General features: G+C 59.7%; 1 protein-coding gene across 2 annotated transcripts; it reads right to left on the bottom strand.

The window, feature by feature from the left end:
• Positions 1–2,568: 2,568 nt before the first annotated feature.
• TNNT2 (troponin T2, cardiac type) lies at positions 2,569–10,111 on the bottom strand. 2 transcript variants are annotated; one of them, XM_082778520.1, is made up of 12 exons: positions 10,067–10,109; positions 8,626–8,682; positions 8,039–8,071; positions 7,607–7,642; positions 7,315–7,336; positions 6,459–6,519; positions 6,242–6,358; positions 5,903–5,980; positions 5,614–5,724; positions 5,108–5,217; positions 4,662–4,752; positions 2,569–4,180 (listed from the first exon to the last, which is right to left on the bottom strand). In XM_082778520.1, the coding sequence occupies exons 6-12, from the start codon at positions 6,510–6,512 to the stop codon at positions 4,136–4,138; spliced, it is 606 nt and encodes a 201-aa protein (XP_082634646.1). In that variant the 5' UTR covers positions 6,513–6,519; positions 7,315–7,336; positions 7,607–7,642; positions 8,039–8,071; positions 8,626–8,682; positions 10,067–10,109; the 3' UTR covers positions 2,569–4,135. The 2 variants fall into 2 exon arrangements, with proteins under 2 accessions (XP_082634646.1, XP_082634647.1); XM_082778521.1 differs by lacking the exon at positions 7,607–7,642 and having other exon boundaries at positions 10,067–10,111.
• Positions 10,112–10,337: the final 226 nt, after the last annotated feature.

The following is a 10,337-nucleotide window of genomic DNA, read 5'->3' as shown; positions in this document are numbered from 1 at the left end:
GGTCTCAAGTAGGCTGAGAAGAGCACAAAGCTGCCTTGCTCACAGCTCTGGTTTCTGCTGCAGCCCAAAACATCAGAGCAATATTTCACCAGCACCTTCTAGGTAAAAAAACACATCTTCATCTGCATCTGCTCCAGCACATGGGGACAGTGGTGCCCTGCCGTGGGGCTGCATCAACCCACCAAGTGCAGACACTTGTGAGACCTGGGCAGAGTTTCCTAATGCTGTGGTCCAGGCTCATGCAATTGTGCTGAGACCCCCGTGCTGGGAACCCCGTGCTGATCACCAGAAGAGGAGGCTTTGTACCCTGGGCTGGAGCTTTAGAGGGTGAGTCCCCTGTTCGGGAAAGGCAGGGTCTCTGCCCCTTGTACCATGCTCCAGAGGATGCTGGTGCTTTGGCTTAGCATCCAGAGGTCCTGCTGCCCACATGGACAGTGGGGCTCCACAGCAGCTAGCAGACACTAACACACTGCCAATGTTCCCAGTGGCACAGCAGAGAGGCTGTTAGGACCCTCCGTGAGCCCCCAAAGGCTGCTGTCAGGGGCTCCTCACTCCACAGCGGCGTGGCCAGCCCAGTCCTACTGCTGCACTAACCCAAGACTCATCCTCTTGCAAAACACATGGCATGCATGGCAGGACGGGGACAGTACACCCGGACATCACTCACCAGCACACAGCACCCTGCACCGCACCCCAGCAAACCTTGGCACAACGCGCTGCACCCATACAACCATCCCGCAGCCCGTGGTGCAGCACTCGGGACGCATGCAAAACCCCAAAGAAGACCCCCAGACGGCTGTGCCACGTCCCAGGGGATGGATACCAGCATCCCTCATCACGCTCTACCAGGCCCACTCGTGGTGGGGTTGGGGGACATCCACGGACAAGGGTGGGAGACGTAGCAGGGCTGGGCGCTGACTCAGGGTGCGGGGAGCAGGGAGGGAGGTGCCGGGCGGGGAGGAGGGCGCCGGTTTCGGCCCCGGCGCGCAGGGAGCTGGGCTGGCGGGGGGCCAGCACGCTGCCGGGACAGGCCGTGCTGTGGGAAGCAGGGAGTGCCGCCGTGCCCCCACCCTGGGCGCTGCCGCCCGCGGGGACGGGCAGAGCGGAGGCAGCACCTCTGAGCGGCACCGGGCGCCCTCATGGGCACGGCCCCTCGCTTCTGCAGAAAGGGTTGGGGGATCGGTTTTTGGAGCTGTGGGGAATGGGGTGGCTCCAAGTTGTAATCTTCTGCCCTGAGTGATGTTATCTGCCAGGGGCCACGTGTTGAGGCAGGGTGGGAATGTCACTGGCTGGACCTTTTGTTGTCCTCTGGGGATTTAGGGCCATGGAAAGGCTGAGGGGCTGGAGCATCGCTGCTGGGAGCTGGGGCTGCTCAGCCTGCAGAAGAGGAGGCTCAGGGGCTGCCCTGAGGCTGTGGGGTCTCCTCCTTGGGGAGCTCCAAACCCACCTGGACGTGATCCTGGGCACCCTGCTCGGGGTGGCCCTGCTGGGGCAAGGAAGACCAGAGGATCCTAAGGGGCCCTTCCCACCTCCCCCACTCCGTGACTCTCTGTCTCCATGATTTGCTGCCCCAGCACTTCCAGCCTCCCCAGCTCTCCCTTTTTGTCCCAGGAAGGTTCCAGGCTCATCCCTCCACACCCAGGTTTTGAGGAGGTGGGTGATAGGAGGCTGGTTGCCCTCCACTTGCTGCCTCTCTGAAGCTGAGGTTTCCCCCAGCCTCGCTCCCCCAAACCTGGTGGCATGTGTTGGAGTAGGCATCACTTGACAGGCTGCACCAGGAAACCTGCAGCATGTTCCTGCATGGCTGGGCCTGGGACAAGGGGAACAGGCAGCCCCAGCATGAAGGGAGAGGAAATTTCTTGCCAAGTGACAAGCAGCCCATGAAGCTCCACCATCCTGCGCCTCCAGCCCTTCCCCATTACTTCCCCTCTTAAGGGAGAAGCCTCACAGCCCAGATGCTGTTGAGCAACAGCAAGGGACAAGCCTGGTGCAAGCCTGGTGTCTTCTGCTGGCCCACAGGCCAGATGCGTGTCCCAAAAACGCTCGGGAGCATGCAGCAGATGTGCCCCTGTGGGCACTGCATGTGGGAGCGTGCTAGAGAGACGCCTACAGCTAAATGAAAGGGATCTGCACCCCTGCGAGGACAGAAAAAAAAAAAAAAAAAAAAAAAAAACAGTCTCTGCACACTGACTCACCTCCAGTCTTCGTTGGAAGCTGTCAGAAATATGCAGACGAGGGTCTGCTCCCCTTTGGTGGGTGGCAGGGCTTGTGACCAACCCATGGACCAAGGGGGTTGGGAACAGGGCCCCTGCCCACGTCACCCCCAACCCCTGGCACAGAGAGGTAGAGCAAAGCGAAGCAGCCATAGGACTGCAACAGGAAAAGCAGCTCAGAGCACTGAGGTCCATTACAAAGCCTCCCAAGGACCACAAGGCAAGGGGCCGTGTTGTGCAGGAGGCCCTGGATGGCCGCTGCCTCTTTTGTGCTCCAGGGGTGGGCGAGTGGCCGGGCCTGGCCAGGGCCCGTTTCCCCCTGGTTCAGAGCTTCAAGGTGGAGATGACACCCGCACCCCCTCACCACTCTCTTTATTTACAGACACAACACCATTCGGGAGCGTGGAGATGAGAAGCAGCACCTCGTGAAGCCTCTGCCCGCCCAGAGCACGCCGTGCCTGCAGCAAGGCCCCTGCGAGCGCCGCGCGGTGGGGCGGCGGGCACGGGGCAGGCCCCATGGCGTGGGGCAGGCAGCTGGCTGGCTGAGCCTCACCTCTGCCTTCTGAGCCATCTATTTCCACCGGCCGCCCACCATGGTCTTCCCACGGGCAGCCTTCGACCTGGAAGGGAAGGAGGAAAAGATGTGCAAAAGGGCACGAGTGAGAATGGAAAGAGGGGAGAGGTGGGCGCCATCGGAGGTCCTGCAAAGAGGAGCGAGCCATCACTGGTTGATGCTTGTTGCCCTGCAGGAAAGGTCTTCCTTCCCAGCATGGGGCTCAAGTGTGGTTTGGGACATTTTGGGAACAAGCTCATGCATTTAGCCAGGTGTTTCCAACCAGCCCCGAACCCCTTCCCGTGCTTCTCCCTCCCAGTGATCCTTCAGAGAAAGAACGAAGGCTCTCCAGCCACAGAGGGTTAGTGATGGCTGCATGATCCTTCCCCTGAGGTCCAGAAGCTGTGAGGGTGTTAGGCAGGACCCACTGCACCGCTCTCCTTAACCAGAACCAGGGGAAGTGGCCAAGGATCAGGAGAAGGAGGAGGAGGTTCAGCTGGTCATTGATGGGCATTTCTGGCATCCTGAGAGTCACTGACCCCCCTTGGATGCCAGTCCCCAGGTCAGCCCCTTCCTTAGCCCCACTCCTGGACTGGTGTCAGCACCAGGGGTGCATGCAGCATTCATGCAGGGGGGGCACGCAGCCTGTACTCACCCTTTGCTGCAGTTACAGGCCATGGTAGGGCAGAAGAGAAGAGAGATTTGGTGTGAGCAAGGGGGGGATGCTGCTCACTGCAGGGGAGGATGCAGGGGGGATGCTGCTAACTGCAAGGGGGGAATGCTGCTAACTCGGGGGCAGGCTGCTAAGCACATCCATCCCATGCAAAGAGGGATGTGAGAGCGGCATGGTGCTCCTGAGAGTGCAGGTTAAACATCCACCTCCACCCTGGGAGTGTTATGAAGGGTTCCCCAGCCCTGCACAAGGGGCATGGGGACCGGTTCCCCTGTATTTGTGGGGCCGCACAGCACCCACAGCCCATGGGATTTCCTCTCCTGCATAAGCTGAAGTCTCCAGCACCTTCCCTGAGATGCTGGGCAGAGGCCCTGCAGGGATAGGGACAGCTGGAGGCAGGCAGGACCCTGGAGGACACGAGGCTCCAGGTACAGAGACCTCTCCCTGGGGTCCGTCCCCAGCCAGGGTCTCTGGGACAGGGGGGAGCCGGTGGAGCTGGGAGGCCATGGGGATCTCTGGATGGCAGCAGAATGGCACAGACCGAGGTCTCTGGGCCAGACCTGCAGGTCCATGAACACAGGGTGCCAGCGGGCATGAGGCAGCCAGGAGAAACACAGGGAGAGAGCTGGGGCCAGGGGAGCGGGGAGCTGGAAGGGCAGGGGGTGGTGAAGGAGGATGCTCAGCCAGCCCAGCTACTTACACCTTCTGGTGGTCACTAACGCGGTTTCGGAGGACGTTGATCTGGAAGAGAAATGCAGGTGGGTGGTGAGGCTTGGCAGGATGCCTCACACCTGGCTGGGGACAGGCTGAAGGTGCAGCACTGCTCTCTCTTCCCCAGCCATCCCTGCCTGGGCTTTAGCACAGGGCTGTGATGTGCTGCACAGTGGGAAGCCTGTCACAAAGCAGAGTACAAGTCCCCAGGAGCTGGGAGGCCACAGGGCCACCACCAGCAGCAGCAGCAGCCACATCCCGCAGCATTTCACAGCTTTGAGCCCTGCTCATATTCAAATGGGAGGCAGAAGTGGCTTTGCTTTCAATTGTGTAGAGCCTCTTAGGTGTTTGTCACCCCATGGCAAGGTGGGCACGGGTCTTTTCTGACACAGCCTGGTCCCTGAGCCATCTCCATCAGGTACCCAACCCACCCGGTGTTCAAAATGGGGAGCTGATGGCTCAGCCAGGCACGCAGAGGGCGAGTCAGCCTGGGGAGGACCTGGTGGCTCACCTCATATTTCTGCCGCTTGAACTTTTCCTGCAGGTCAAATTTCTCAGCCTCCAGGTCGCGGATGGTTTGCCACAGCTCCTTGGCTTTGTCCCTGTGGGAAGGGACAGGTGATGTCAGTGCAGAAAAGGGATGTGGCAGCAGGGTCACCGCAGGGGACGGGGCGGCGATGCCACCCCCTGCATGGCAGGGACCATCTTTCCTCCTCCCCCATGGGTCCCCACAGGCTCCGAGCCCAGCTGGGGACATGCTGCCAACGATGCCAGGCCCACGCTTGTGTCAGGGCCATGGGGACATGCGTGTCCCAGGCGTGTGAGCGTGGCTCCCTCTGATGGCCGACGCTGTCACCAGCACCCTGGCGTGGTGGCCTGGCACAGCCACCCTGGGGTGGCACAGCCCGCGTCACCCAGCGGACATCACCTGGACATCCCTCCTGCAGCGCCCCTCACCTCAGCTTGTCTTCGCTGAGGTGGTCGATGTTCAGGGGCTTCCGCCGCTCGCTGAGGATCTTCTTCTTCTTCTCCCGCTCCGTTTGCTTCTTCCCCCCCTTCTTCTCTGACTGCAGAAGCCATCAGTCCATCAGAGGGAAGGAAACCCACCCCCAACCTCTGCTCTGCCCCGTCTCCAGCTCTGCCTCCCGGCACCCCCTGTGTTTGACACTCCAGGAGAACACGAGGTCCTCAAGGAGATGCTGGCAGCACTGCACCAGACACAGCCCCCAGACCCCAATCCCAGTCCCTGTGGTGAGGCCGGACCCCCAGCTCCTGCAGCACAGGGCTTCCAGCCCCCTTTGGTCACTACTGTCACCCAACCATGGTGTCCTGTCTTCTTCTGCCCATAGGACCCCCAAGCTACCACCACCAAGCATCTGCATGGTGCTGTGGGGCCAGCCTGTGGTCGAGCCCCCCTTAGGAGCATCAACGGCTTCTCTGCAACCCCTGGGGCAGGATCACACCTTTTGCATGTAACCCCCGAAATGCAGCATGTTGGAGAAAGCTTTTTTCTTCCGGGCTTCCTCCTCGGCCTTCTTCCGTGCCTCCTCTTCCTCTTTGCGAGCTCTCTCCTCCTGCCAGAGTTAGCAGTGGGTCAGGAGGGGATGGATGGAGACCTCGTGGGCCAACTTGCATGCAAAATGCAGCCCCCATGTGCTCCACGGGTGGGCTTGCATGGCGTGGACAGCCTGGGGGGTCCCATGCCCTGCAGGAGGCCACTGCCCGAGCCCCTGTCCCCCGAGGAAGACTCACGGCCATGCGGGCTTGGCGCTCCTTCTCCCTCTCGCTGCGGATCCGCTGTTGCTCTGCCCTCTCCGCCCGCCGCTGCTCCTGCGGGAGGAGAGGACGATGGCCTGGGTGTCCCAGGTCATCCCTTTTGTCCCTAGGGACACATCCCTGGCTTTTGAAGCCCTGAAAGCCCCACGGGCAGCTCTGCTGATCCACATCTCCCAGGGGAGTACAGGGACCGGAGCCCATGGGGAAGGGGGGATGTCTCAGGTCCTGCTGTGGGGACTGCGGGGAGGGGATTGTGGCTGTTTGCCTGGGGCAGAGGGTGGCAACAGCGAAGAAAGGGGAAGGCTGCAGACATACGATCCTGTCCTTGAGGGAGATGAGCTCCTCCTCCTCCTTCTTCCTGCTCTCAAAGTGGGCTTCGATGAGGGCCTGCAGTTCATTCAGGTCCTTCTCCATGCGCTTGCGGTGGATGTCCTGCGTTGGACAGAAAAGGGGGCGACAGCCATGCTCACACAATGCAACCCCCCAGGAGCGAGGGGAGCCCCCATGGGGCTGGGCTGGGTGTGCTACTCACATCAAAATCCAGGCGCTCGCCGTCGGGGATTTTGGGAGGCACCAGGTTTGGCATGAAGGGCCTGGAAGGTGAGCGGGAGGGCTGTGAGCCTGCAGCAGGTACCCAGGACAGGACGAGGCTTTCCACCCATGCTCTGATCTACCCAGCCCTCCTGTCTGAGCCTCACGGCCCCCAGGGCTGTGGAGTGAGCACATTTTGAGGACAGGGAATAACGCTGCTTGCTGGAGGTTTCCAGCTGGACAGCGTCGGAGGAAGACCTCTAGCATTCCCGGGAAGCTCTCCAAGGCACCCGCATGGCTGAAATAACTCCGCAAGTGGCAGGCAGAGTGGCCACATCCCTTTGCCAGGCACCCTGGGGCTGGCAGACACCCCACCACTCACCCAAAAGAGAGTGGAGGGGCTGTGTGCTCCAGCATGAGCTGGAAACCACCCCCTCGTCCCCTGTGGGCTCAGTCCCGGGGTTGTAGGGGCTCACACAGATGCCAGCCTTCCCCCACTGCCATGTGGGGAGGTGATACCCTGGCTGTGCCAAGGACCACGTACCCCAGGCTGGGGTGCATGCAGATGTCCTCCAGCTGGAGGGCCACAGGGTAGCTGGACCTCCTCCAAGGAGCACATAAAATGCTTCAGAAGTGCCCATACACCCCATTCTTAGGATCCTCTTTGTATCCCTCATTTATCTGCCTGGTTCCTCTCCCCTTTTCTCTCCAAGTCCCAGTCTCCACACTATTTTCATGCTTTTTAGGCCTCACTGCCCCTGTCCCTTGTGGATCTCACCCTGTGGCACCAACCCCACCACATGGAGGCACAGCTTCTAGTTCAGACCTTGCACCGGAGAAAATACACCAACACTTACTTGGGCTTGGGCTTTGATTCACCTGTGGGTCCCCAGGAACAGGAGAGAAAGACAGTGTCAGTGGCACGGAGGCATTTGCTTTCACACCTCGACCCAAAAACCCACAAAACTCAGCCAACCTCCCCCTCTCTCCCAAGTAGATCTTCCTCCCCCAGAGGCACAGGGTGAGGTGTCCAGCTGTGTGCCAAAATCCCACACACACCGATGCTCCCCACTGAACATTTGGAGCCTCCCTGCACTGCCCAGGGATGGTGCCCCCCACCCCAAAGAGCATCACGGGGGGATGCCTCACCTTCCCCAGGCTCCTGCTCTCGGTCCCCCTCTCCACCTGTGGAACACACGGTGCTTGGAAACGGGGCCAGCCCCGCCGTGCACCCTGCCCAAGCAGTGCTACCCCACCACAAAATCCCCTCCCTCCAGCTCTCCAGGATGAACAGGGGAGCGCCTTCTCCCCTGGGAAAGCAATAGCTCTGCCCTCTCCTTCCATTTTGGGGGTGAATTTCTTACCGAGGCAGCATGAAGCCATCCCTCCTACAGTTCTGCTGCTGCCCCAGCCCTGGCAGAGGACAGGCCCTGGGCAGTTCTGCCCCATTTGCCACAGAATCTCCCTTCAGCAGCAGCTGAATTTAATGCTGAAAACCCCGCAGCAAGGGGACAGCACCTTGGGAGATCAGGTTCAGGGCTGAAATGGCCCCAAAATGTCTTTCCTCCACTCCTGCTTTACCTTCTCCTGGTGCTTTTGTTTCATCTTCTTGTTCTGTTTCAAAAGTAAGGGGGAGAACGTGAGCAGAGCATCCGCAGGCGAGGGTCACCACCTCCCCTGTGCACCCTGCTTTGTGGAGCAGGGCTGGGACCTGAGCGTGGCCACCGGGCAGGACTGCGTGGGGACACAGAGCAGGCAATCCAGGCCTCTCCAAAGAGGTCTTTGGATGGTGAGACACATCAGAGCATGGCCCCAGCTCTGGAAATCCCCACTCCGAGACGACAGCTACCTCTCGGTGGAACAGGCTCTACTCGTTTCTGGCATTATTTCGGAAGGCTGGACACCACCAACTTGGCGGCAGGTCAGCAGCCAGCAAAAACCAGCATTAACCTCATGCTGCTTGTAGGGCCAAGGCACTCAGCACTTGTGAAGGGCGGGGAAGGGCAGCCCAGTTTTGGCACATCTTTACTGGAAACCAGCGATATGGGGGCTGCTGGCCCTGCCACAGGTGACACCGGGACATCCCAGCCCTGCTCCGGGGCACAGCACAAAAACCAGCACCCCACCAACACGGAGCACGACCGTGGCATCTCCCACCATGTGCATACCTTCTGCCTTGGTTTCCTCGGTCTCCTCTTCTGCCTCCTCTACCTGTTCTTCCTGACCTGGGGAACAAGGGCAGGGTCACTGCGAGAGCCGCGGCTGCTGCTGGCTCCTCGCAGCCCCCTCCTGGGGGACATCTGTGGCTTGGAGCCGACCACCAGCAAGGCCAAAGAGACCCGGGGGAGAGGAAGCTACAGGAGAAAGAAGCAGCAGCTCAGAAAGCAAAGGGCTTCGTTCTAACCTGCACCCAAAGGCTGTATGAAGGTGGGGAGAGGGATAAATTTAAAGGATTTAGAGCCTGGTTTGTCCCTTGTTCCCTCCCCACCAAGCTAGGCCCTCAGACCCCAGGGTGCAGAGGAGGGATTGCTGTTGGTCTCCTCCACCCAGCAAAGAACAAGGCTGGGTGGCATAGGTCTCATTATGGCACGGTTGGAGCCTTTTTCCACTGGAGGGAGCAGTATCCCCATGAGAATCCTCCATCGGAGCGAGAGCAGCGCTGGGGCCCACAGGTCCTGGGAAGACTTGTGGGCCCGCAGCAAGAGGGGAAGAAAGAAAAAGAAAATAGCAAGCCACGGGCACTTTTGGGGGTAGATGGAAGACAGAAACCAGAGAACGAGAGCAGGTATGCACAGCACGGCTGGATGGGGGGAGTGCAAGAAGCAACAGAGAGAAGTGAAAGAATGGAAGAAAACCCTTCCCCAGCCGGGGAAAGGCACGAGACAGATGGACCCACAACGTGTTCACAGCAGCAGTGGAGAGATGAAATAAAGAAAGGTGCAATAGCTACCGTCTTCTTCCTCAATCCATTCTTCCTCTTCTGAGCCCGGGAGGAGGGGAAGGAATAAGCGCAGAGGTTAGTGAGACGCCGTAAAGCTGCGGGGTGTAGCTACAGCACGCGTGAGATGAGGACTCCAGCCCTTTGCTTTTAACTTCCAGGATGCTTTGCCCTGCAGCAGCCCAGGCTGCCTGGCAGTGCCCTGAAGCAGCAAGAGCCCCAGCAAAACCCAGGCCCCAAGCCCAGCCTCGCATGCTCAGCCCAGCCATGTCCCAGAGCAGCTGCATGCAGCGGGGAGGTCGGTTCTTCACCGTACGGGGGCAGCTGGAGGCTTCTCCTCGAGCACCATTAACATACATTCAGCTGAAGCGCCAGCTCCCCTTGAGATACTGTGCTCACACCTCTGAAAATACCCAAATCCAGCATTTCCGCCCCTCTTTTTTGAGACAAGGGATCTCCCTGTTAAAAGAGATCCTAAGACTATTCAGGCCGGCTTTGATCCCACTGATGTTTCAGGTGGAGGAATTCACAACATGGCCTCACACAGCCTCACACAGCCTCACACAGCCTCCTCTGGCCCACTGCAGCCCAGCAGCTTGCCACCACCACCCACTCGAGCATAACACCGAACCAGCAGCACTAATCCTTCCAACCACAAACAAAACACCTACCTTCTTCCACGTACTCCTCTTCACAGAGCACATGTGCGCACAGGAGAAAGGGAAGGGAAAGAAGACGCAGGTTATTGAAGCTGCTCTGATCGTTTCTTAGCGTCAGTCTCGGGGCAGCTGTGGATTCTCCACGTCCCCTTACCTTCCTGCTCCCTGCAAAGCACGACACAAAGTGCCCCAGTTACAGCAATCCTCTGCAAAGGAGCTGAAATTTCCTCAAGCGGCGGGTATGGGTACTCAGCAGGCTGTGGGGTGCCGTGCTGTAAGGTGG

This window comes from Aythya marila, assembly GCF_965140915.1.
Source record: "Aythya marila genome assembly, chromosome: 24".
Classification (NCBI taxonomy): domain Eukaryota; kingdom Metazoa; phylum Chordata; class Aves; order Anseriformes; family Anatidae; genus Aythya; species Aythya marila.
The sequence above is the reverse complement of the archived record's forward strand: the minus strand, read 5'-3'. Positions and strand labels throughout refer to the sequence as shown.